At 43.5% G+C, this 27602-nt stretch overlaps 1 protein-coding gene across 3 annotated transcripts in view; it reads left to right on the forward strand.

Moving 5' to 3' along the window:
- Window positions 1–23841, forward strand: part of GLG1 (golgi glycoprotein 1) — a 150487-nt gene extending 126646 nt beyond the window's left edge. The window contains exons 13-27 of one of the 3 annotated variants that reach the window (XM_057712806.1): window positions 1779–1865; window positions 3194–3256; window positions 4016–4129; window positions 4943–5031; window positions 5989–6106; window positions 7316–7408; window positions 11459–11596; window positions 12931–13054; window positions 13970–14112; window positions 14296–14397; window positions 15322–15429; window positions 16803–16923; window positions 17549–17655; window positions 18835–18998; window positions 20008–23841. In XM_057712806.1, coding sequence (XP_057568789.1) covers window positions 1779–1865; window positions 3194–3256; window positions 4016–4129; window positions 4943–5031; window positions 5989–6106; window positions 7316–7408; window positions 11459–11596; window positions 12931–13054; window positions 13970–14112; window positions 14296–14397; window positions 15322–15429; window positions 16803–16923; window positions 17549–17655; window positions 18835–18998; window positions 20008–20083 — 1647 coding nt within the window. In that variant the 3' untranslated portion in view covers window positions 20084–23841. Of the gene's footprint in view, window positions 1–1778; window positions 1866–3193; window positions 3257–4015; window positions 4130–4942; window positions 5032–5988; window positions 6107–7315; window positions 7409–11458; window positions 11597–12930; window positions 13055–13969; window positions 14113–14295; window positions 14398–15321; window positions 15430–16802; window positions 16924–17548; window positions 17656–18834 lie in introns of all 3 variants that reach the window. The other 2 variants (XM_057712805.1, XM_057712804.1) reach the window with 2 other exon arrangements.
- Window positions 23842–27602: the final 3761 nt, after the last annotated feature.

The following is a 27602-nucleotide window of genomic DNA, read 5'->3' on the forward strand; positions in this document are numbered from 1 at the left end:
CTCATTTTTAAATTTATTTTATCTTGCCTTTTTTTTTCTTTTCTCACTTTTATAAGCCACACTAAGTCTTTCTGAGGAAAGGCAGAGTATAAATATACACATCGATATGTGAATATTGATATGCATGGATAGTATGCTTGCCCTACGACAGTCCTACAAGAGATGTAGGAATGGAATTATTTTTTTCTGTTTAGTAATTGATACAGTTGAAGCTCAGAGAAATGAAGAGTATTGACTTTCTTACCCAGAGCTCAGGTCTAATCCTAGCCAGGCGTTTGTTCCATTTTATTATAACCTCTCCGTAATTATAACCTCTCCATGTAGGAAAGTGTAGAGAAGGAGCAGCCCCAAGAATTATGTGCATGCTATAAATGACTCATTAGAATTTTGTGCCTAGTTTAAAAAAAAAATGTTACTGCATTCTAGCAAATTAAGTAGGAAGGTAGCTTGTCTTTTATCTCAAGGCAGAGGAATGAAGCAGTGAGGAATAGCAACTTGTTTAAAGCCCCATTAATACTAGAATGAAGCATGAACAGTTCCATTTGTACCACTCCAAAACGCCCTCTGGGATTAAACTAATGAAAAGACACACATGCAGGAATTGGACATTTTTTAAAAGCAACCTGATGCCTACTCAGATCTGTTGGGCCTGGGAATATCATTTTCAGCAGTCTGTTCCCTGAGTCTACTATAGTTCTGTTGAGTTTATTGTTAGAAAATGGCCAGGTAGTGTAGCTTTCTGCTGCCTCTGTCTAATGAAACAAGGGATACGGTCATATGGAATCCCATGAAACAGTTTCCTTTCATATCCCCTGTAAAGTAACAGTGAGAAACCTGGACGACATTACAGCCCATCACTGTGAAGTTAAACTTAGGAAAGGTGTCCACGAATGGAATTTTTCACTTAGCCATTTATCTACTCCAAAAAGTTTTATGCATTTTCCTTTAGCCCCCCCCCCCCCGCTCTTGTAGAATTCCTACCATCCTTCTTCTCCCTTCCCATCTAATTCTGAAACAGAGAGATTCTTGCAGAATAGTCAGTAAGTTAAACTTGATCCTTTAACAGAGCCCTTTGCTGAGAAATAGCTGTTCATGTTCTTTGAGAAAGTAAGCTAATATAAAACTTAAAACCTCCAACACTCTAGAAGGAATAGCAAAAGACCAATGTTACAAGGTAACTCCAGCTCAGTTTCCAAAGCCAAGGTAAGATAGCTTTTAGATACTCAAACCCTAGTATGCTCATTTGTTTTGCAGTTACCCTAAGAGGATCCTTTTCTGTGGGCTAGGGTTAGAATCCCACATTTGATCTGCAGGAGCTATCAGCTCTCTGCTGTGTTTCAGACCCTGGGTCCCAACCTACTTTGTCCATTAAAAGTCTTAAAATCTGCCATGTCTTCCACTGTAAGTATTTTATCCAGTGATCATTATCAAAATGCGAGTGAGCAGGGTGTTGACGGAATGGAATAAAGGCCTGATGAGATTTTTAGACTCTGAGGACACCTGAACATTGATTCTTGTTGGACTTATCAGTTTGGCCTTCTGGGGGATTTGCATGGCTGTTGTACCCTGTTGACCCTCTTAACCACCCTGTTACATCAAATAATTATCTTTTTAGAAATCTCAGTTTGGGGAATCAAATAAAGCTTTAGCATTCTGTTCAGTGACGCCGTTCAAAAGAAAAGGAAGACCACTGAAAAGGAAGCATACGCTGATATCTCATCTTCCCTTGATCATTTGTATAACTGACTAATGCTAAGAGATTACCTTTTTATTTGCAGGAGCTTGAATGCCTCCAAGACCATCTCGATGACTTGGCTGTGGAGTGCAGAGATATAGTCGGCAACCTCACTGAGTTAGAGTCCGAGGTAAGCGGTTTGCAGCTCATGGAAGAAGAGTGCCCTGTCAGCAGCCTTTCGTTTCTTCTCAGTTCTGCTGTTTCGAGACTCTTGAGAGTGCATACTCTCTGTAGAACAGAAGAAACCTTGTCAGATTCTGTTTGCTTTGTAAAGAAGAATATTGTGATGTTTCTTGAAGTTCTTTCCTCATTGCTCCAGCTAAACACTATGCATTTAGCCCTTTGATTTTCTTCATAAATTAGAATTATCACAGTGACGAAACCAAACTTCTTCCCCCTTTAAGAAAAGATAGCAGCTATACTTCACATCTCTTAATCACATTCAAGAATAGTCCAAGCACTCCTATTCTAACACCCTTAGCTCTTTCAATTAGGTAACTTGGTAATATTTGTGTGTTCACTGAAATAAAATAAAAGCCTGGGACTTGTAGTTAAACATGGAAGATTGAATATTATTCCATTTTTATCCCTGTTCCATTCTAAAACCCACTAAAATTAAAAAAAAGAGAGATTTAAAAAACCTCGTAAGTATAGGCATACTATTTTGAAATACAGAGAGTATGGAGGGGTGGGGGGCAGTTAAAATGTGAAAATTGTCTTGTAGGGCCAGAAATCAGGGAAACAGGGAATTGCTTTTTTGTTTGTTTGTTTTAAATCGTAAGCCTTTTATAACTTTAAGTTGTCAAAATGGCAATACATAAAATTACATTTCTTAGGGTCTTTTTTTTTTCCTTCCTATTGTATTTTTCAAAAGTGTGTTGCCTTCTGTCATATCCTGTCTCATTCTCATAGTCCTTGTGGACTAATGAGGACGTTCTGGGGTGTGTAACTCTGTAAAGAAAGATGTTATTTCAGCAGCTAGTGCTGCACAGCAGTTACTCTGTTTGAAGGCGTTTAGTGTGTGTTCCCAAGAGGCAGTGGCTTGTCTTCTGGTTCGAGGACAGGATGATAGATGTCAGTTACTCCTATTTTCATTTTGAACTGCTTAGCTTTGGGGGGAAACTCCAAAGGCTTTATTTACATATACTCTAATATTACTTTTAAATGTTTTTTTCTCCCCACACTTCTTAATTCTGCCTTCTGTCTTGTTCAAGCACAAGAGGAATCTGTCTTGAGAAAACTTGCCTTTCGAAGTGTAATGAGGAAGCCTTAGAGGAAGAGCATAGAACTGCTGTTCTGTCTGTGCTGGGGCTATCTAACTGAAATACTGGAATAGTTTGCAAATGTACATATTGGATTTTTTACCCATCAGATAATACTGATTCAGAGAAAGAAACTGCTCCTCCCCACGCCTCACTCTTTCTAAAGCAGAATTATTAATATTTTAATCTTCTACAGGATATTCAAATAGAAGCCTTGCTGATGAGAGCCTGCGAGCCCATAATTCAGAACTTTTGCCACGTAAGTGATGTCTAGAGGAACAAAGGTTAGAAACAAGCAGTTTCACTGGGGTTCTGGCCCGCATGTGTATTGAACTCATCTCTGTCTTCAGCTCACATTGCTCCTGAGTGATAACCAACTTTAACAAGTTGAAGTTGAAAATGTAAACAACATCAGGAGGGGGCCACCACCCTGGGAAACCTTATTTGCTTACCCCTCGTGACCAGATCGGTGGTTAGCAGCGCTTGCTGAGATGCCCTTTGTAAGGAAAGAGGGGAGGGGGAAGGCCCATTAACAGGGCTGAGTTGCTTCCGATACATAGAACCAGGATTTGTTAACAGGAAGGTGGCTTCCCCTTCCAGCTGTCTCCTTGTACCTGATGTTGAGGGAATTCTGTTACTTTATTACTTTAGTCACTTAACTACCTAAACTGTGAAAGTGAAGCACACTCAGGAACCATAAGGATCTAACAACTGGGAGACGATGTTAGAGACATTATCCCAAAAGTCAGCTGCCAGCATCATATAAGGAAAGGAATTCAAAGAACTGCATAGTACATGTTCTTATTGGAGCTTCATGCAGGGCAGTTTGCTGTGTAAGTTTTATTCCCCTGAGTGATGATCGTTCGTAATTTCTCAGGCTTATTTTGACGTAATTTGTGATATGTCTTATTTGTAAAGGCTCTAAAATCAGTCTTGTTTGCGTTTTTTTATGGGCTGGGGTGCAGAATTTGTTCAATGATGGTTACAAATGAGGTGTAAATGTGCACTCCCTTCCCAGGATGTAGCAGATAACCAGATAGACTCTGGGGACTTGATGGAGTGTCTGATACAGAACAAGCACCAGAAGGATATGAATGAGAAGTGCGCCATTGGAGTCACCCACTTCCAGCTGGTCAGTAGCACGTGGCACATCCTTCTTGTCTCAACTGCTTGGATGGTTACTGAATCCCTTCCTCTTTCAGAACATCAGAGCACCTCTTCTGTGAAAAATCATTTTTTCCAAATATCTGTTTAGTGCAGCAGCCCAAATGTGTAGTGCACTCGAATCTAAGCCTTTTTTTTCTTTTAAATCATACTACCCATTTGAATAAGAAGGCTAAACCATAGTCTTCATAGTCACCACATGTCTAAAGGAAGTGTTTCTGATAGCGCAAGCACCTCCTTCCTAGGAGGGTGAAATCCAGTCATCTGTGTAAAATTAACCTCTTCTTGGAGTGCCTAGCCTCCCTGACTGCCTTCCCCAAATGGTACTGAGGGCCTCTGGACTGCGAGATTGGGGGAGAACAGAGAAACCCTGCCCTTGTTGACTTGTTTATGTTCTTGTTTATGCAAGAACATGTTTACCAATAAATATATACTTTCAGCTGAGCCTAGAAGAAAAATAAAGCAGCGTAAGGCCTGCAGGGTAATGGATAAAAAGGATTTGAGAAGGAAGTATTTGAATAGAAGCTTCAAGGAAGTGAGGGAGCAAACTATGGGGAGATTTGGGGGAAGTTATCACAGCCTGTGTGTGACTGGTAGCTAGTGTGCCCAGGGCAGAAGATGCCATGGGGAGCTTAGCAGCTCTTAAAGTCTGAGAGAGACAGAGTTGTGCAGGCCTGGAAAGCTGGCCGCTGCAAACGATATATGAACACAGTTACACCCAGCACTGCTGATTAGACCTTGTCACAGAGCTTCTGATTTTCTTTTTCATCATCTTTTTTAGGTGCAGATGAAGGATTTTCGGTTCTCTTACAAGTTTAAAATGGCCTGCAAGGAGGACGTGTTGAAACTTTGCCCCAACATAAAGAAGAAGTACGTAGCTTTTAATTGATTCGTTCTGCTTGCCTAAAGTCCTTCTTCGCTACCGAATGGGTATCCGAGATGTCAGGTGGCCCGCTGCTGTCTGGCAGGATTAACCCTGCAGGCCTCCTGCACAGTCCTTTGGTTGTATGGCTGAACACTTGCATTCTCTAGGCCGATCCTCTTTATAGCAGCCTAGAGCCACACTTGGTGGTGTTAGTTCTGATATGGAGAGCCTGTGGCCTAAAGGAGCATTTTTAATTTTGCCAAGTTCAAGGCTACCTAATTGATGAAGCAGATGCAGATTGTGTACTTAGAGGAGCACGTTGCAGTGTGAATAACAGGTTAACTGACTTCCTCCCGACATCATTCCATTATGTCATCTCTTCAGGGACGCAGCAGAGGCTTTCACTGAGTTAAAGATATAGTAAGGAAACAGTAACTTTATTCATTTAAGAATTAGGTCTTAAAGAGGAGAGTGATGAGCTTTTATAGCATGGCTGCCCAAATTCTTCCATGCTGCTCTTTGCAAAAGTACATTTCTAGAACATATTTCCCCTCATATAAACCAAGTTCCCATGTTTGCTTAGACTTCTGTACTTTTCAGGAACGATTTTCACAGTATATCAAAGACACTGTCCAGAGTTAAGAGTAGAGTAGCATTCCTTTCTGGTCACGTGTTTTTAACAAAACAAGTGTTGAACTGTCCTTGCACACATGTCGCCTCTCTGGCCTCCCTACCAGCCAGGAATGTTGTCAGCATTTGGGCTGGTGCCCAACTTTTATGACATATACAGTCAAATTGCTGCTTTTACTTTGAAAACGCAATGACATTTATAGAAAAGGCATTCAGAAACATGGTAAAGGGGTTCATGGGTTCTGGGGGATGGTGTGGCCTCTGCCCCAGCCCATTTCTCCACCACCTGCCTTTGTATGGCTCCAGTCTCAGGCCTCTCCTTTCCTCGGCAGGGTGGACGTGGTGATCTGCCTGAGCACCACCGTGCGCAACGATACTCTCCAAGAGGTCAAGGAACACAGAGTGTCCCTGAAGTGCCGCAAGCAGCTGCGGGTGGAGGAGCTGGAGATGGTAATGCCTTGGAGCACAGCCTCTGGTCCCAGAAACCACAGGGCAGGGCTTAGAGAGTTAAGTGAAGGACGAAGGCAAATTGGAAGATTTTAGTCACAAGCATGATGGTTAAGACTTGGAGCTGTGTGCTAAAATTTTACAGTAGGACAGCTTCTTGTTTCCCTTTTTTTAAATGATAAAGTATTTTTTACCATACATAACTGAAAGTCCAGCTGTAAGACAAGCTTGTGATACAGTCACTGCATCAAAAATGTCCTCGAGGATGGAGGGTCTCTCCCTCTCCACTCTGCTGTCCTTGGGCACCAGCTTCATCTTTAAGGCTGGTTTCCCTCATGGCTGCACAATGGCTGCCCGCAGTAACTGGGGCCATCTGTTCCAATATTCATCTCCAGCAGGAAAATAGAAACGAGAAAACTGCCACCAGCACAAAATAGAGGTCCTTCTGCTCAGTCTGATTGTGTCAGTTTGAGATCTGTGCCCCATCCCCCATCAGGGGATGCACTCACTGATGAGCTTACTAATAATCAAGGTGCAGTGGATGTTGGGAAGCCAGCCACAGTGTGCACTGTGAGAGGACACTTCTTCCCCCTTATTTTTGAAGATAAGCCCAAGCCACGGTAAGGCAGCTAAAAATATATTTTAACGTTTTGTATTGTGAATCATACTTATTTCACCTCAGTCTAAGCAAAAACTAGTAGTGGACACCAGATACTATTAATATCCCCAAAGTTTTTGCAGTACCAGGTTTTCACATACAGAGGTAGTGATTCAGTGATAATTATGTTTAAGCAGAACTGGCCTAAACATCCTTCTATAATAGAAACTTTGGGTCCCTAGATTTGAACCTGGCTCTTTCAGTAAAATAATAATAATAAAAGTAGAATCCTACATCTGTATAACGGTTTTAGCTTTCCAAGTAATTTCTGCATCATACTATCTTATTTCACCTCACAGCAGTCCTGTGAAGGGTTCAGGGTAGATGGTAACATTTCATTTTGCAAAGAAAGGCCAAGGCCATGTAGCTAGATAGTGGCAGAACTGAAATTCAATCCTATTATTCCTTTTACTGCAGCAGCCACACTGCTGCCACTTAGCTGTGTAGAAGTTACGGCCACCAGACAAGATCCAGTCACTGAGTAAATAAGTAGAACATTTGATCTCTCCAGCTTAGAGTAAGCACACTTTTCCATGCTGGTTCCCCTCATACAGACAGAGGACATCCGTCTGGAACCAGATCTGTATGAAGCCTGCAAGAGTGACATCAAGAACCACTGTTCCACTGTGCAATATGGCAATGCTCAGGTAATTTTTGTTTTTGTTTTTTAATTGTAAAAGTAATGTGAAGGTAACTTTTTAACAATTAATTCTGCACTGGTGGAACAGGCCCCATCACGTCCTATCCAGCCTGATCATCCCTTCTTAAGCTATGCTAGGCTACTTTTCCCAAACAGCTTTTGCTCACCGTCATTCCTCTGTCACCTGTTCATTCTCTTCCCTCTTTCAGGTTACATTGTCCTCCCCCACCTTGTCTGCCTAGTAAACTCCTAATTATCCTTCAAATGCCTGCTCCTCTCTATAGCTTTCCCAACACTCTGCACCTCCAAAATTAATTATTCCCTCATATGGTCCCATTGCACAGAGTTCTTGGGAGGGTTTTTTGGTCCTACTTCACAGAACAGGGCCCTACCCAGAATCATCAGGAATGAAATGCAATCAAGTGTTTTTTTGCTTTCGTTTTTAATGTTCTTCTATTGACTCATCTACCTCTTGTTCAGGGCATTGCCATGGTGCTTTAGCCTTTTAGGTGTCTTCTAGTATCTGCTGTTGGTGATGCAAAGTCTGATGTCAATCTGATTCTTATTCTGTGTAATCTAAAGAGTTTTCTCTTTATCCTTAATGATCTGTAATTTCACTGTGATATAATTAGATATGGTTATTGTTTTCATTATCCTGGTTGGCTCATTCAGTCTCAGAATTGATGTCTGACTTCAGTTCTAGGAAGTTCTCAAACATTGTTCTTTCAAATATCACCTTCCTTTTCCTTCCTTCTGGAACACCTGTAAGACATTTGGAACATCTGAATCTGTCCTTCATGTCTCTCAGTTTTTCTCTTATGCTTTTCATTTCTTTATCTCTCTGTACTGCATTGATGTAATTCTTCAGTTCTGTTTCCCAGCTTCATAATTTATCCTTTAGCACTTTCCATTCTTTTTTTTTTTAAGATTTATTTTATTATTTATTTACTTATTTATTTTTGGATGTGTTGGGTCTTTGCTGCTGTGTACAGGCTTTCTCTAGTTGTGGCGAGTGAGGGCTATTCTTCATTGCAGTGCGCGGGTATCAATACTTTAAATATTTCACTTCACACTGTTTTCTGCATAGTTTCTGTTGAGTGATCCACTGTAATTCTTGCATCTGTGTATTAGTTTCGTAGAGCTGCCAAATTACCACCAACTGGATGCTTTAAAACAAATTTATTATTTCACAGTTCAGGAAGCCTGAAGTCTGAAATCAAGGTGTTGGCAGGCTCTAGGGCAGAATGCTTCCTTGCTTTTTTCCATCTTTTGGTGGTTCCTGTTCTTGACTTGGGGCTGCATGATTCCAAACTCTGCCTCCATCTTCTCATGACTTTCTCCTCTCTGTCTCCTTTGTGTATTCTGTATATTTTTTTATTCTTATGAAGACATTTGTCATTAGACTTAGGGCCCATCCAGATAACCCAGGATGATCTCATTTTGAGATTCTTCACCTAACTGTTTTTGCAAAGAACTTTTTTTCCAAATAAATTCACATTTACAACTATGGGATTAGGACTTACACATATCTTTTGGGGAACCACAATTCAATCTACTAAAATTTCTTTCTCTGTTGATAAGTTGTTTTTCCCCTCATATCATCATTTATTTAGGTCTTCATTTGTTTATATCTGCATTCTGTCTTCCAGCTCACTTATCCGTTCTTCTGTCTCATTTATTCTGCTATTGATTCCTTCTAGTGTATTTTTCATTCCAGTTATTGCTGTGTTTTTTTCCCAGTTATTGTTCATCTCCGTTTGTTTGTTCTTTATATTGTCTGGCTGTTTGTTAAACATTTCTGGTGTCTTCTCAGTCTGTGCCTCCCATTTTTTTTCCCAAGATCTTGGGTCATCTTTACTGTCATTACTCTGAATTTTTTTCAGGTAGATTGCCTAGCTCCACTTTACGTAGTTGTTCTTCTGGGGTCTTATCTTGTTCCTTCATCTGGAACATATTCCTCTGCCATATCATTTTGTCTAACTTCCTGTGTTTGTGGTCCCACAGGCTGCAGGATTGTAGTTCCTCTTGCTTCTGGTGTCTGCCCCCTGGTGAATGAGGCTGGGCTAAGAGGCTTTTGCAGGTTTCCTGGTGAGCAAGGCTGTGTCATCAGGGTGTGTTTGGAGGCAGTTGTGGGCCCAGGAAGACTTTAAGCAGACTGTCTGTTGATGGGTGGGGCTGTGTTCCTACCCTGTTGGTTGTTTGGCCTGAGGTGTCTCAGCACTGGAGCCTAAGGGCTGTTGGGTAAGGCCAGGACTTGGTTTCAAAAGGGTGGCCTCCAGGACAGCTCACATCAATGAGTACTTGCCAGTACCTCTGCCACCAGTGTCCTTGTGCCCACAGAGAGCCACAGCCACCCCTTGCCTCCCCAGGAGACCCTCCAAGTCCAGCAAGTAGGTCTGGCCCAGGCGCCTGTGAAGTCACTGCTTTTTTCCCTGGGTCCCGAGGCACATGAGACCTTGTATGCGCCCTCCAAGAGTGGAGTCTCTGTTTTCCCCAGTCCTGCGGAGTTGCTGTGATCAAGCCCTGCTGGTTTTCAAAACCAAATGCTCTGGGGGTGCCTCCTCCTGATGCCAGATCCCCAGATTGCAGAGCCTGACATGGGGCTCAGAACTCACTCCTCTGGGAGAACCTCTGCAATATACTTATTCTCCAGTTTGTGGGTCACCCACCCAGTGGGTATGGGATTTGATTGTATCATGAATGCACCCCCTCCTACCATCTCGTTGTGGCTTGTCTTTGGAAGTAGAATATCTTTTTTGGTAGGTTCCAGTCTTTTTTGTTGATGATTGTCAGCAGTTAGCTGTGATTTAGGTGTTTTCGTGAGTGGCGGTGAGCTCAGGTCCTTCTACTCGACCATCTTGTCCCCTTCACTTGTTTTTCATTTCTAACATCTTTAGTTGGTTCTTCTCATAACTACCTGTTCTTGATTCTCATTTACTATTTTCTTCTCCATTGTTCTGAAGATATTAAATATACGTTTCATTTCTCTGTTGCCTTTTCCCCTCAATTTCAAGGCCTTGATTTATTTTATTTATCATCTTTCTTACGGTATTAGTGTTCCTTAACTGCAGTTGATTCTTGAATAGCATGGGGTTAGGAGTGCTGCACCTCCACATAGTCAAAAACCTGTGTATAGTGTCAGCCCTCTGTAAATGTGGGTCCTCCCTTTCTGAAGTTCCACGTCCACAGATTCAACCAATCACATCATGTAGTACTGTAGTGTTTACGAGAAAAAAATTCTTGTATAATTGGACCTGTGTAGTTCAAACACTTGTTGTTGAAGGGTCAACTGTATTTGATGGATTCTTGGTTGTGCCTTGATTTTGTAGAAGTCTCATGACTACATGCTACAGCCCTAGCTACTGCAGCTTCCCATCTGCTTTCTTTCTTTATCTTTTTTTTTTTTTTTTAATAGTATCTAAAAGTTTGTTGTGGGGAAGGGGAGGTTTTGGGAGGTTTACCTAATTCACTAGCTTAAAATCTATTCCATGGCACTTTATTCTTTTATGTTAACTCACTCATCTTTTTTATTGTAGTTATTTGTTTATATAACTGCTCTGTGAGCCTATATAGTCTTCACGGTAAAGGACTGGGTTTGATTCATAGCTGGCATCTAATGCTGTATTCTCATGTGGTAAATGGTGAGTTGAACTGAACTTCCTGGCTTGTGCCTACTGTCAAGTCAGGGTTATTGCTCCAGGGAAAGGCAAGAGAGCCTGATGTATGCTCCAAAAGGAATCTTGACAAGGAACAGCCCTGGAAGGGAGAAGAAACCAGGAATCTTGAGAGGGTTTCCTTCCCCTTAAACTCAAGTGCAACCTGCTCTTTATCCATAATTTTTATATATTTGGTTTGCTATTAGCCCTGGCATTGTAAATCTATAAATATAATTCTCCTGTATGAGGAAATCCTGATTCCTTTTACCTAGGAATTAGAAATGGAATGTACCTGTATAGAAAAATGAGGAATGCACCAAGAACTAAATGCTTCAATCAGAAAACATGGATTATCCATCCCTGATCCACCTCTTAACTTGCCCATAACTCTTATGCCCTAGATTATTGAATGTCTGAAAGAAAACAAAAAGCATCTGAACACCCGTTGCCACCAGAAAGTTTTTAAGCTGCAGGAAACAGAGATGATGGACCCAGAACTAGACTATACACTCATGAGAGTCTGCAAGCAGATGATAAAGGTAAGGAATCCAAAACCAAGGTTAAGTCAACATAACAACAACACAAACGTCTTTAAATTTCAGAGCAAATTCTTATAGTCTTTCAATGTCAACCTGTTTTATACAGCTGAGGCCGTGGTTGTTGAAATCTGGTCCCTAGACCTGCAGTGTCAGCACCACCTGGGAACTTACGAAGTCTCAGGCCCCACCCTGATCTCTGAGTCAAGCTCTGGGAGTGGCACCCTCTGTTTTCATAAGCCCCTGGGGGTTCCAGTGCAGCTCAAATTTGAGAACCACTGAGCTAAGATAACTGACCTCACTTTGACCTGAGGAACAAGTAAATAGATGTCCATGAAATACGTGATTGGTGTTGAGGGTGGTTAGTGGTAGATATACTGCGGAAGCCACCATCAAATATCCTGATCATCTGTCTATCACTGTCAAAAGCTTTTTTGTTCTACAAGTTCTTTTGCTTCATTTACATCTCCAGTAAATGCCCCCTGCAGCAGGGCTGACTGGAGAACCTAGATGTCAGTCCCTGGATCTGTCGACACCTACAAGTGCTAAGCCCTTATTTCAGCTTCCCTTTAAAATAAAATGATATTCCTCACCCTATCAAATAAACTCCAAAGAGAATTGTGCAGTTTCTTTAGCTGGGTCTGGAATAGCTGAGTCCTCTGTAAAAGTGGAAATTTCAGGCTCTAATTTGAGGGAGATTTGTAAGATTTTGATGACTTCTATAAAAATCATTCAGCAATCCATGTCTTCATGTTAAGATATTAGTGGGTTATAATTAATAGACCATGGATTAGCAGATAGAGATGGAGTTTATCGTTAGTCCAGAATGAATCTCTGACTTCAGGGACACTAACAAGTGTACAGGGGCTGGCCCCACAGGATGTGGTAGGATTATAGCCCCTCTAGTTAAAGGATGAACCAGATATGTCCTTTCCCCACATCCTTGTTCACATTGGTTGGTGGGTAATTCCTAAGTTTCCCATTGGGATTGAGTAGGTATGGCTTGAGGGCTACATGGTCACCTGGTACAATGTTATGTTCATGCATAAACAATATGTAAGCTCATCAGATGCTGTGTAATGTAGCATAGCCATGTAAGCAGGGAGTCAGTCCTATGCAAAATGGGAAAAGGTAGTAGAAAGAAATGTGAGAAATATAGTAGAGAATAAATAAAGTGGAACTTGAGGCGGGGCGCTTATCCAGGCTAACTGCTTCTCTTGTCCCAAGTGATACCTTTAGGTTCTGTCATGAACTCCCCAAAAGGTGTAAGAGTGATAAGTATGGTGTTAATTGTCATATTTGGATAACTACTTTTATAAAACTTTGTATCTTTGCAGAGATTCTGTCCAGAAGCAGATTCCAAAACTATGTTGCAATGCTTAAAGCAAAATAAAAACAGTGAATTGATGGATCCCAAATGCAAACAGATGATCACGAAGCGCCAGATCACCCAGAACACAGGTAACGTCTTGGCGTGGCCTTCCTGGTCCCACTGGGTATAGCTTGAAAGGAATTGAGTGGGAATGTACTTGTCAGTTAAACTGAAGGTGCTTTGTTGCTCATGAATGTTAAGGAGAGAGTCTGGAGGTAATAAGCAAAACGACTTACTCCTTCCTTAAAGAGTATCCAGAGGAACTGAATGAAAGTCATGGGAAAGAGGAGGCTGAAAACCTAGGAAACTTGCCTCTAAAGGACATACAAAACAGATTAGGGTTAGAGTTTGTTGAAAAGTCTAGAAATTTAGTAAAACTTCATGTATGTGGCAGGAGAATATATGGGTAATCTGTTTTAGAACAGAGAAATTTAATCTCTGAGTTGCAAGATGTAACTTAATGGTCAAGTTGAGTTGGATATTCTGTTCTCAGTATTTTCAAAAATATGTATTATTGAAAAACAAATATGTATCATGGGGAACGTTGCTGATGTCTGCTTGATTTTTGTGAGGACTGCTTACAATGTTGGTCTCAGTAGAGCCTGCAGAGCTGCAGCAGAGTAGGATTCCTGGGGTCTCCACATCTGCTCTTCCACCACATTGTATTGCTGATTTAAAACAGGATATTGATGGCATTCCCTGGTGGCCTAGTGGTTAGGATCCACGCTCCCACTGCTGTGGCCTGGGTTCAGTCCCTGGTCGGGGAACTGAGATCCCACAAGCCTCAGGGCATGGCAGAAGAGAAGAGAAGAAAGGAGAGGAGAGGGGAGGGGAGGGGAGGGGAGGGGAGGAGAGAGAACTCAGTAAACATTTATTGAATAAACAAATCAATGGTTTATTAGTGGTCATTGACATAATATGCCCCCTTTGGGTAAGTGAATCTCAAAACATTTGTGAATCCAGGTGGAGTATTTTATCATGTGCTTTACTACTTTCTGCTCTAGATTACCGCTTAAACCCTGTGCTAAGGAAAGCCTGTAAAGCTGACATTCCTAAATTCTGTCATGGTATCCTGACTAAGGCCAAGGATGATTCGGAGTTAGAAGGTCAAGTCATCTCTTGCCTCAAGCTGAGATATGCTGACCAGGTAAACTGCTCTGGGCTTTCCACAGAGGTGTACTTGTGGAATCTCCGCTAGTCCTGGCAGTTTTTTCTTTGGAGGTCCTTAGCTTGCTGCTACTTTCCCCAAGACCTTTTTCACACCTTCCCCAAGCCAGGGCCCAAATAAAAAGCTCTAATAGGCTGATGCTTTCTCCCTTGTCACACATAGCGCCTCTCTTCAGACTGTGAAGACCAGATCCGGGTTATTATCCAGGAGTCTGCTCTAGATTACCGACTCGATCCTCAGCTCCAGCTGCACTGCTCAGATGAGGTAGGATTTGGGTACAAAACTGGTTGTGAACAGAGCTGGTCAGAGAAGTTTTTATTGGAGAAAAGTTCTTTACTCTGTTTCCGTTCAGCCCTGAATGCAGGGCTCTTCTAGGCTCTCCGTTGTCTGTGTTCCTCGTTCTCTGTAACTCTGAATTTAGTTTGGCCTTAGTCCTATCACTATTCAATTTTGATTCCATATTTCCCTATTGAACAGAATTTTCTTTTATTGTATCTGTCTACATCTAGTTTGTTCTTCCCACTCCTTACTCTGATGGTCAACCCAGAACACTCCCAACACTTGCCAGAAAGGTAGAAGTGCTTTTGTAATACCTCTGACGAAGTGCCTATCCTTGGATATTATTTGACTTTCTAGCTAGAAAAGGCCATGTAGAGAACCTTGTTCACCATATGTCCATTTTATGGGAACATAGCTGAAGATATTTCAAAAAAGCTTACTCATAAAGTGGTCCAAAGAAGGTTAAATTTTTAATCTGTGCTGTGTGTCAGGACCTCTTTGTGTGTGTGTGTGTGTGTGTGTGTTCCCAAGTTGTGCAACAGGGTTGACTCAGCCCCTTAGTGAATGTCAAGCATTTGCTTTTAGGATTTTACTTGGCTACATGACCTTCCTCTTGAGGAATCAGGGAGTAGACTTCTTTGTGACCAGCCCTGGGACAGTCTGACTCAGGTCTTGAGGTTGACAGAGTGAAGATCCGTGTATTGACTGGTTTTCAAGTCTGTACCAGTCCTTGTAAAGGAGAACAGAGCCTGGCATCCCATATGGGAGGGAGGGGAGTGAAATCCACCAGGAATCTGTTTGAAAAGAACCCCGGGCACGTGGGGGAGGATCTCCCATCAACACATTTCAGAGACGAAGGTGTCTGGTAAGAGCAGGAGTGCCCTTGTTTTTTGTGTGTGTCCTGAACAGATCGCCAGTCTGTGTGCTGAAGAAGCAGCAGCCCAGGAGCAGACAGGTCAAGTAGAGGAGTGCCTCAAGGTTAACCTGCTGAAAATCAAAATGGATGCGTGTAAAAAGGTAACTACACCAGTCACCGTTTTCTCTCACTTGCTTGTCTCTCTGCCTCCTCTTCTTCCTCTTAAAGCTACAGTCTGTACATCTTAGCGATAAAATCTAAACCTTCCTTCCCAGAATTCTATGCTGTTCCGTCTTACCAAACTAATGTGGCTTTTGACCATTAATTGTCTGTAACTTAAATGTTCTTTCACGTGTACTAATTATTTGTGAATGTCTCATCCCTGTGACTAGAGCATTGTTTAAAGGCATTGTTTAAGTGCTATGCCAAAGTAAAATGTCAATTCCAATATATCAGTAAGTATACTGCATTCGTAAAAGTCAGTGAAACTGAACATTTAGTTCATTTCAGAAATATCACATAAAAACAAAGTTATCAAGATATGATAGCTAAGTATACATTATCTTACAAAATTGAAAGCAAAATAATATATTTGGTCTTTTTAAAAAAAGCTTTATCTTTTTTGAAAAAGTGTTTCAATGATATTATTGGGTCATTGTGAATATTGTGTGCAAATATTTTCATCTAAAAAAAAAAGTTTCTAATTCCATATTGTCTGAGGAATGGTAGTTGGTTAAAGGCTAAATCCGGATGTTTTCCTTTAAATACTTTTTCATCAAATGATCCCATTTAACTTCAAGGAGGACTTTTTGAACAATATTTCAGTTTCGTTTTGTTTTTGGTTTTATTATTGTTGTTTTACAGTCTGTGAAGAGCAGGCTAGTTTTTACTTAAGAAAGCACTTCTGGACTGTCTTTATCTGCTATAATTTCATCATGGATAAACAGAGAGTCTGCAGAGTTGATTTCAGTTCTGTCATTGTTTATATTCCTGTTGTTCAGAACATCTTTAAACTCAAATGAGAATTATTCTTGCAGTAGAAGTTATGCTCTGTCAATTCTTTTTTTCCTTTTGAGGTTAATGGAGGTAAAGTGAAATATTTTGCAAACACACCTTTCTATTTGATTGGGAATTTTAATATAGCTTATTACTCTGATTTTTAGTTTTCACATATTCAGACTTCTAAAGTAACAAAATAATTGCATTAAATCAGTATAAACACTAATACTTAGTATTTAATAATATGGCATACCAGAATGCCAAAAACCCAATTCTGATCTTAAAATTGCCCTGCTTTGCTTATTAGCAAACAGTTCTGCGTACACTAGGTCCCCAAATTGTATTTACTGAATTAAATTGGATGCTAACCAGCTGCGTTCCTCGCATCATCACCGTGTTGCCACCTATCTCAGAGTAGCTTCTGTTGGCTTAATCTTCCCTCCTTTGCTTTTTTGTTTGTATATAAAGTATGTACAGAAAACAGATCTGATGTATTTCCTCTATAAAAGCTCTCTCTATGATCTTTCCTTCCTAGGAAGTGTTAAACATGCTGAAGGAAAGCAAAGCAGACATCTTTGTGGACCCAGTTCTTCATACAGCTTGTGCCCTGGACATTAAACACCACTGTGCAGCCATCACCCCTGGCCGAGGGCGTCGTAAGTCAGTGTGTTCACTCTGGCTCTGTCTGAGCTATCTTGGGAGGAGTGAAGACTCCCTCTGAGACATCAGTTCCAGCTACTCTGTTCTGTAGCTGCAGCTTAACTGTAGACAGCACCCACTGGGGGCCTGGTTGATGCCTTTGTGGCATAGTGAGTTTAGGAGTAATCGTGCAGGTTTGAGCAGATAGAGGCATGACCAGAGGTAAAGATTTGATGACAAGAGAAAGTTGAGTTATTTATCAGGGAGGCAAAAGTTCAACCATTATCGTGGCTCTCTTTTCTGCCTTGTCCAACCTCGAACAGCTTCATCAGTTTCCCCAGTGACCACGGTGGGCTCAGTGGACAGGTTCTGTGTGAGGTGGAACCTGGGCAGGTGTGCAGTTGTTTCTGGGCCATGTGTGTCCAATGAAAATGAGGGAGGTTTTAAGAGAGACTCTGAAGAGTCAACCTTAAATATTCTTCTCCATATTAGATCTTGGGTTAAGTGTCCTTGAAGGGATTTAACTTTGTGTAGCTACCACATCTGAATTCTCTGGTGGTTAGGTACCCTTCTCCCCAACTTTACAGAAATTTCTGTTCTGTACAGCTTCAGACTCTTCTTCTTATCCCTTTCCTTGCACAGAAATGTCCTGCCTTATGGAGGCCCTGGAGGATAAGCGGGTGAGGTTACAACCTGAGTGCAAAAAACGCCTCAATGACCGGATTGAAATGTGGAGTTATGCAGCAAAGGTAATGCCCACGAGAATCTCCTGATGTGGCGTCTCCTCTGTCGGTTTCCCAGTCTCTTTGAGATACTTCACTGGCCTCTTTGTCCTTGTTGTAAGACTGGCAGTAAGTATGTTTGAAAAAATCTCTCAGTGCACCGTGAGACCCCTGGGCTCTGTGAGCCTGGAGCCATCCTCTCCAGATAGGACAGCGGGGACACTAAGAAGTCTCTTCTTTCCTCACCAGTTTCTGCTTTTGAGCCACCAAGCATTGCCTGACAGTGACTCCACTGCTTGTTTTTTGTTGGCATATGTTGGTGCTCAAATCACATTAACCTGAAGCCCCCTTGCTCTGTTCTGAGTACCTGGATGAGCATAGAAGCAGCCCAGACCTCTCTGGGCTGTACCCTCTTAGGCACCTAGGCTAAGCTGAGACTCAGTAGATCCATGTACACCTGGGGAACCGTTTGGCCCTGATTCTGCCATAGCAGGCTACCATAGAGGTCCTCTGGAGAAAGCACTGAGAGAAACTGAGGACGAAAACTGGTTAGACTTTAAGTGTCCATGATTTGGGGAGTGGTTAAGTATATTCAGTAAGCATAAGTCATGTTTGCAGGTTGTTTTTGGTGGGGGGATGCTGATGATATGATGGTGAGTGGAAACAAGTCAAGGCAGAGAATTAGCATCCGACACAATCGCAACTTTTCTCTTTGTTTTAAAAAGGCAGCAACATGTGAAGGAAATAAATCATAATATGTAAGAACCTGTGACCTTGTGCAAGTCACTTGACCACTTCCTACCCCTTGGGCCTCCAGGTCTTCATCTGTAATGGGGGAGTAATGAAATCTACATGCCAGGATTAGTGTGAGGACTAAATGATTGAAACCTGTTGAGCCCTTTGCCAGCACATCTGCAGGTCCTCAGTGTGAGGGCTGTTACTGCGTGGGCGACGGTGATCGCTGTGAGGAATTGTATGAGACTCCGCCTCTTTGTCTGGGTTTTCTAATCTTGGGCAGTAGGTATATACAGCATTATGATCAGGAAAAACAGTTGTCGCTCGGTGTTTGGTTTTCTTGTCCCTTGCCCTCCTCTCTCCCCAAAAGAAATGACCTAAGTCACATTTGGAGTCCGGGGGGGGCAAGTTAGAGCAAGCATCATCTCAACCCGCTTCTCCCTGAGGATGACGCCGCTGTGTGTTTTCCAGGTGGCCCCAGCGGATGGCTTCTCTGACCTCGCCATGCAAGTGATGACGTCCCCATCAAAGAACTACATTCTCTCTGTGATCAGTGGGAGCATCTGCATATTGTTCCTGATTGGCCTGATGTGTGGACGTATCACCAAGCGAGTGACACGAGAGCTCAAGGACAGGTAGAGCCACCTTGAGCACCAGAGGAACTACCTGTCCAGTGCCCAGTTTGTACAGCCCTCCTGTATAGTGTACCCACTCACCTCGTCCTTCTACGAGGTGACACCAACACCCATGTTAGAACAGCAGCAGGTATCCACTGCATTGTCCCATCTCAGACTTCGCCCGTGTCCATGGTGTCCTCTTCCTCGACCATTTGTGCAGCAGCTGGCCGCTTTGGGTATTGCCTTTGTTGGCAAACTTGGGTTTACCTGCCCATAGACAAGTCTCATACCGATGGAACTACCAATACTTTCAGAACCAACTCACCTGACCTGCAACTCAAATGATTTTTTTTTTTAAACACCAAAAAAAAGAGATTTTTAAAGAAAGAAAAAAATGTATATAGTAACACATCTCCTCCAGGCTTGATTTGAGCAATGGGGTTGTTTCTTCTGTGTGACGGTGTAAAATGAAGGCAGGACTTTAGAGGGGAAACACACCACCCAACATGCTATAACTGGGGTGTCTTGCTTACTTCTCGGAAGCACCGTTGGCCCATGTCAGGGCCATGGACTTCACTGAGTAGTGGGAAACGACTAACCAGCCCGCTTTGGGTCTTGTTTTCTTCTGCTGAAACTGATGCCTTCCAGTTCCTACCCTAGTAGAGCCACTGCTGGTTAAGGCCCCACAGCCATGGGTATTTCTGTGATCTCCTCACCTCAGTGAAGTAGAGCATGAGCTTCCCTAGGCCGAGGGCAGATGGGTTGGAGAGGGGGATCAGAAGTGTGTGCAGCTGATCAGTCCACTGATCTGCATGGAGAGGCTGGACCCTGAGGCCCAAGGCAGAGGATCCCAGTGACCTTCCTCCTCCAGGCCAGTGCAAAACTCAGCCGAGTTCATATTGACCTTACTGGGGTGGCAGTTCCTTCAGAAGTCCTCTGCTTCACTGGGAGGCCATGACTGCGGGGGAAGGGAGCTCAGGGCAGGAAGGAAGAGCAGGGGATTGATTCACTTTGCTTTATTTTTCAGGCAACAATGCAGGTCAGAGACAATGGCTTATAAAGATTTAGCGTGGTCTCAGGGTGTGACTGGCAGTCCAACCTGACCTTTATGTAGGCTCAAGGCCACCTTCCCAGACAGGCTCCTTTATGCCTCTAAATGGAGAGGGCGTGGAAAGTTATTACATTAAAAGATGGAGGCTTTTCTCCGTTTTTTCTTTCTGTCCATTTGCTGCATACAGCCACTGTTGTAGGCATTGGCTAAATGTTGTACTTTGATGATCATCAGTCTTTCCCGAGTCTGAGCTTTATGAAAGCAATATTCCTGACCATCCCTCGTCCCTCCAGTGTAAAGATGACAGGCTTAGAGTATAAGATGGGAGGAGCGCAGGCGTCACGGTGCAGCCTGGTGCACCTAGGCTTGAGTTTGGGGCATGGAATCCAGTGGCTGCACAAGAGGGCGGCGTGTACAGTAGGAGATATATTTATATAATATATATTTTATTAACCTGTTAGACGTCCACAAAGTATTATAAATCACGTGCCTAAAACTGTCCACATAGACCATGCGCCCTTCCTTGCCCTGCCCCTCTCTGCCACTGTCACACGTGCTGCGGGACCTCCCCACGTTTGTCTTCCCTGGAATGTGTTCAGTACAAAGTGGGTCAGTTGATCCAAATGACTCTTTGTCTAACCTGACTGACATATATTTGAATACTGTGGTTTTCTTCTTTTTCTTTCTTTTTCCTTTTTGCTACCCTTCCTGGAGGCAGTAGGTTCCAGAGGCCAGCTGTGTATCCCCCCTGCCTAGGGTACTACAAGTCACCAAGGAGAGCTTCTAAGCTGCTTGGTGCCCTCAGTCCTGCTCTTAGGGTCTTCCTGATTCTCAGCAACTGTCCTGGGGTTCTTCAGTCTCGTAAAACTTGAAACTCTTGGAGTCCGAGCAACACCCCCTCCTACCCCCACTGTTGGACTGAACGGAGCTGGTCTAGATAGTCCACCTCCAGGGGCTCCTCCCTGGGTGGTGGGGGCTGGGATGGAGGACTGGGGGTTTATCTGTACACAAGCACCCACTGACATGTCTGATGTGGTTTACAGGATAGAATGAATGTTCCCTGTTTGATGAGAGTAGGAGTACCATTCTCTATCTCTGCAGTCTCCCTCCCAATGTAAAACGTCTCCCTCCATAGTTTAAAGTGTCTTGATACTTTTGTATCTGAGAGATGACCTCAGTTGTCTGCAGCAGATCTGGAAGTTTAAAAAGGAGTTTGATTCTTGAAACATTTGTCACCTTTAGAAATGATCTGGATAGATAGAAGGGATAACTCTGCTGGTAGTTTTGATTGTTCTTTGCCAGAAAGCATTTCAGCATCCAACTTGGAATAGTTTCATATGACTGAGCAGTTTGCTACATCCAGGGGGCCCAGCACCATCTGAAACTACAGCCTAGCTATACCCATTCTGTACCTCATTTGGTGTAACAGAACAGATTCTGGGGCACCTCTGGTCACTGAACTCATAGATCACTCGGGTAAATCAGCTAGTCAAGAACTAGTCAAGAAGAAGAAATCATGGCGCTAACGGAGAAGCTGCTGATGGACCTCATCCTTTATCTCTTCTGATGTCTAGCCCATGCACAATAACATAAGCAGCAGGTAGAGTATTTGTCCAAGGCCAAGCCTCCAAGCACTTGCTGAAGATTACAGCAGCCAGAGAACTCATCAGGCTTTGTTGGCTCACTCCAGTGTCTCAGAGACTCAGACTTAGTGTCTCCGCAGCACTCCAGAGGTGCCAGGGGGTCAGTCTCTGGGCTGGAGGCTCTGCAGTGCAGGAAATCAGAAATCTGAGCAGAACATTAAGAATAAGGCTATCTGCTCTCTCTAATGGAGTTTCTCACACAGGATAGCTGTGGGAGTGAGGCCTTGACCCTGGTGCATCCCTGGCCTTCCTCTGCTGTTGCTGTTGTCCCAAGAGAATTTTGCTAGCAAGATGCTCTGAGATGGGAGCCATAGCATGGGCTTGGGTTCACTCCAGCAGGAAACCCTCCTTTTTAGCATTCCCTAAAACTCTGGTACCACTACCAGGCCCAGTGCTGTGGATCCCATCAGCTTGTTCTGAGCCAGTGCATCCTTAGAAGCGAGGGGAATTCTACTATCCAGCGAGCAGGTGTGGGCTTGTATTCATTGCAGGCCTTTGACTGCCTCACATCCTGCAATTATTCTTCTTGGGGACACTGGGGAAGGAAGACGATTCTGCTTTCCTAGAAAGTGTGACAGGAAATTACCATCAGATTTCATTTCTTCCCATTTCCTGAGGTCAGGCAACAAGAGAAACCAGTAGTAAAGAGTCGTAGGATAATTTACGTTTTATCAGACAGACTGCTGACTTCCCTCCACCTTCGCAAGAGAAAATTCACTCTCCTATATGAGTGTGACTTCTGCACCGCCGTAAGGCTTGTGGTACCACATCTATCCTAAAGATAGTGTGAGTCACCCAGGGAGGGGTAGGTTGCTTTGTGGGACCTCCTTATTTGGTCTCAAGTTCCTCTAGAAAAGGCCTCCGCTTCCCATTTCTTCCCCTCCTCCACCAAAAAGTAAACATTCTCCACATATAACTTATTCTAAGCAAGCAGGTACAGAGAAAGAACCTGGAATAGGGACGCTTAGAAGCCAGCTGACAGCCTGACACATTCAAGGTAAATTTGGGCTGTAGAACAAAAAGAATATGGCTTTTTGAATCATGTGCATTTTGGTATGTTTACTTTTATTTCTGATTCTTAGGAGTTTGAAAAACCTCAAAGACTCCTTTTATTTATTCTCACCGTTTGGATAACACCTAAGTAGTTTTATAAAATGCAGCATTCCTGTGCCCTGAGTTTCCCCTGGGCCTTCAGGGACACTCCATTCCTAACTCACCTCTTCCCCACTGGCCTTCAGTTCCCAAAGGGCCCAGAGCCAGAGCTGATGTCCTGTTCTCTCTCTCTCTCTCTCACTCAGTCACTTACTTTGGTTGGTCATCTCTCTATACTCCTCTTGGTCCTCCTCTCCCCTAAGACTAGGGTCACATGTCAGGGCAATCAAGTTTGAAGCCAAATCCCCCTTCCTGCCCAGACCTCAGACAAGAGATAAGTCACTAGCAGACCCAGACTGACTCTTCAGAGTGACAGGCTCCTCCAGGCCATCTAGTGAGATCACTGTGGAGACCCAGGGACTGTTTGTCATCTGGAGCACAAAGGTGGGACTGTCTGCTTGGGCTGGTGATGACAGGTTCTTGACGGTGGTCTCCTCTCCCCTCATCCCAAGATCCGCCACAACGCACAGGTAGGGGTGTCAGGATACATGCAGTGGAGGAATCTCCTTGAGCGAGGAGAAAATTCAGATAGTGCCTCTATAATCTGTTTTGCCTTCCCCGCAACATAGAATTGACACCTGGACCCCAGAGCCCAGCAGGCCCTGTACCACACATGCTAGATGATTTGAACAGGTCCCCTGTCCGACTTCAGGGCACTAGAGTGAGTTACTGACAGGAGGGCTGGCAGCCCAAGGCTTCCTGAGCCGCTTCTCCCAACGCAGTGTTCCCAGGCCAATCCAAGGAGGAAGACAGACTGTACAGCAAATGCTGTATGAGATCTTAGGCCTTTAACTTTTTCTTTTTTAAGAAAGAAGGAAAAAAAGTAAAATTAACAAGCCTCTTTTGTAAATGGTTTTCCTTTCTATGTATAAAATCCTGGCAGTTCCTTGTTTTTACATGTTCATGCTGTGTAATTTTGAGATGTTACTGAGATTCTGAACATAATGTGCATTTTTTTCTGTACAGATGAAATGGGAGAATTTAATAAAGAGTTTGCAGGTTTTTACTTGTTAAATCTTCTCTGTGGTGACTGGGAGGACTCTTCTGCAACCACCTGCTCTGCTGGAAGAAGTCTCCGAAGCTGTGAGCATTGACTGCGAACTTGCCACTGATGCTCAAAAACTTAAATGTCTGTGTTCTTGGCTAATTAGGTCAAGCAGAGTAGGACCATAGGCCTTTTACAGGGGAGCTGGAAGCCAGATCTGGGGTTTTCTGACTCTCAGGCTCATGTGTCCAGAATTATTCATTCTACAGATATGTTTAAGCCATGTCATGAGGCTCCTTCCTGGGCAGAGCACATACCTGAAACTTCTCCTTACAGATGCGACACATGGGTGGCACCTGGTCTCTGTTGGCCGCCTTCCCATTCAGGCCCAGAACTAGGCCACCGTTATTTTCCGGGCCCTGCTATGTCCACGTGTTGTCAGTGCTTGCCTCCCCATTCCAGCAGTCCAGCCTTGAGGTCAGTGACCTCATGACACCCTTCCTGCAGCTTGTCTTCTACCTCCTTTACTCTCAGCAAAGCTAATTTGCTTCCAGGCGTTAAAAAGTAACAGCTTAAGGAATTGCACAGTAGCAAGGATTTCTGGAAGTAGTAATGGCCTTACTAGTATTCAGGTAAGGAAATGGGATGTTCACTGAGAAAGGAGGAGTAACCTGGAACCCAGGGTTTCTTCTCAGGACTCCTCAAATCCATTTTCAGCAACTGTCGCTTAGGAGAGAGTGGGTGTGGGTGTAGAGTGGAGATGGGAGAAGGTGAAGAGTAGAAGAAGAAAGGAGGGAGGGGTTGGGGGTCATTTTGAGTCCCAGCGGTGGGTATTCTTCTGTCGAGGGGGCTCTAGGCAGCCGTCAGCCCTGAATGAGTGTCCTGGAGAGGCCGCCTTGCTTCGGTGTAAGTGTGAGACATGAGCTGCGGGTTCAGGCTCCTCATCACCAGTATCCCCACAAGGGAGAAGCAGCCCCCGAGGGGACACCACAGAAGTGAATGGGTTATGTGATGCCTGGCTGACACCTTAGTCTTTGAATTGCCCCACTCCCAAATTGTGTGTGTGTGATTTTTCTGGTGAAAGATCCTTGGCCAACTTCAATCCTCAGAGGCATGTGGCCTCTGTTCTCAGAAGGGGCTAAGAACAAAAGGGTTTTAGCCAAAAAGGGGAGAAGCTTAGACCATCCAAGTCTCACTTGGATGAAAAAGTGAGGTGCAGAGATGGGGACGGACTTATTTTCACAGACAGCTGATTAGCAGCAAAATGAGAGTGCCTGCCTCTGCCATATGCTTTTTCTCTGACTAGCTAGGTTGGCTTTGGGACCTGTGTGACCAAACTAAAACTCCAGCCTTTATCCAGCTCTGGACAGAGGCCGCTGACCTGACCCCAGAGTCTGCAGACCTGGGACAGGCCTCTCCTGGGAGCTATTGACCTTGGTCCTGGGTTCCCACCTCCCTTGCCCAAAGAAAGCAACAACCCACAGCACAGCAGTATCTTCTCAAATTACTTGTTAACTACAGAGAGGAAAAAAAAGAAATGACAGTGGAGAAAACAGCTGAACCACATGATCCACGTTAACATCAAAAGGAATGGAAAAAACAGACATCACGTGCCTCCTGATATAATGTACTGAGGACACAGCATCCTTTCTGTGGTCTTCCTGTCAAAACTGCAGAGCCTGGATCCAATCATGAGGAAACATTGGACAAACCCAAACTGAGGGACGTTCTACAAAATAACTGCCCTGCGCTCAATCATGAAAAAAGACTAAGGAACTGTTCCAGATAAAAGGAGACTAAAGAGAGACACAATAACTAAATGCAGTGTGTGATCCTGGGCCAGAAAAAAAATGTTTGGTACCCAACACAGACCTTCTGAGGTAACCTTTTTGGAGAATTGGGTCTCTAGGTTTTTAAGGCTGCCTCTCCACTACTGAGACCAAGGGGCCAACAGCAGTTCTTACTTTGTAATAATTTGATGTAACCAATAAAGAAGACTTGAACATGGAAAAAAAAAAGGTTCTTTTTGACCATTGTACAGTGAAAAGATATATTTAAAGTCCTGAGGTGATTTAAAAACTGCCAACGTAGAATTTTTCTGCTTAGTGAAGATAACCTTTAAAGTAAAGATGTTCTCAGATAAAGAAAAGCTGAGAGAATTTGTCACTGTGAGACTTGCACGAAAGGAATCCTAAAGGAAAATCTTCAGGCAAAAGAAAATGATCCTAGATGGAAATATGGAAATGCATGAAGGAGGAGCACTAGAAAAGGTAACCCTGTGCTTAAGTATAAGTAAAAATTTTAAATAAAAGCTTATATTAATTAAATAAATTTAAAATTAAATAAATTTCAAATTTTTTGTTAAAATATAAATATTGTTTGTACAGAGCAATAGAAATGTCTTTAAAATACATGTTGACTTAAAATGTCTTTAAAAAAAAAAACACGCAAATGCTGGGAGGAGGCAAGTGAAACTGAAGCACTCGAAAGGCTCGCCTGACTGGAGAAGTGATCAGAGCAATGTTGTATTAGACTATGAAGTCACATGCGTGGGGGGGGTGTAAATTACACATTTGGGATTAAAATATACACACTACTACATATAAAATAGATAACCAACAAGGACCTATTGTACAGCACAGGGACCGCTACTCAACATCTTGTAATAACCTATAACGGAAAAGAACCACATGTAACATGGAAACTGAAATACAGACTACAGTGAGGTCAGCTGCACACACAGCTAAATGGCTAAAATGAAAAGCCTGAATATTTCGTTTTGGCAAAGATGTGAAACCATTGGAATTCTCATACATACGGTATTTTATCTGTTTTTGTTCATATTCCAAAATCAGAAGGAAATATTTGAAACCATTAATACTAGCAGTGCGTGGGTTTACAATTATGGGAGATCTTTTAACTTTTGTTTCTCCTCCTGTTGAATTGTATTTTTCATGCTTTACTATTACAATCAGACAAAAATGTTTCGGTTTCACATTTTGAAAAGAACAAGCCCCTCTCACCGCATGCGAACAGCAAGGCCCGGAACCTAATGACATCTCACCTTCATCTCTCCTGGCCTTCCTGCCGCGCTCACCCCTGACCCTGCAGGCCCAGAACCTCGCCTGTCCTCCCCGCCCCCCACCCCATGCAGGCCCTCCATCTTAGTCCGTGGCCTCTCTCTCCCTCCCCTCTCTGGTCAGGTCAGGGGTTCAGGGTCAGGGTCTGTCTTTGCGGAGGGCTGCTCAGCTTCCTGGTCTCATTTCCCAAAAGAGAGTGAGGAACAGGCCCCGCCCCCTGCTCCAGTGTGGGCCAGCTCCACCAGCCTTCTGTCTCTGGTCCTGCAGGTTTCTCCCACCCAGCCTCCCTCCACCAAAGCCTCCAGAGCCCAGGTCTGCCTTGCCTGCCACCTGGACGGCGCCCAGCCTCCCTGCTGCTCCTGCTGACCCCTCTCTCCTGCTCCAGCCCATCCTCCACCAGAACTCCACCACTTTCAGCAGACACACCCACCCAGACTGGCAGTGGCTCCTGTGCCTGCTGACTGCGGCCCCCCTCCCCAAGTCAGCTCCCCACCTAGAGGCTGTGTGACTGTGGATGCACTGTGTTTAATCCCCGTTTCATCTGTAAAGTGGGGCTTGTAGAACCTACATCAGACTTGTCATAAAGATTAAAGGAGAAAAAGTCTAGCGCAAGGTGACTGTCTAATCAGTGTGGCCTACTTCTATTTCTGTTAAGCTTCAATGGACAGCATTGCAACAGGTGCTCCCCCACTGCCACCCCAAAGCACTGCC

Source organism: Hippopotamus amphibius, chromosome 16 (assembly GCF_030028045.1).
Source record: "Hippopotamus amphibius kiboko isolate mHipAmp2 chromosome 16, mHipAmp2.hap2, whole genome shotgun sequence".
Taxonomy (NCBI): Eukaryota; Metazoa; Chordata; class Mammalia; order Artiodactyla; family Hippopotamidae; genus Hippopotamus; species Hippopotamus amphibius.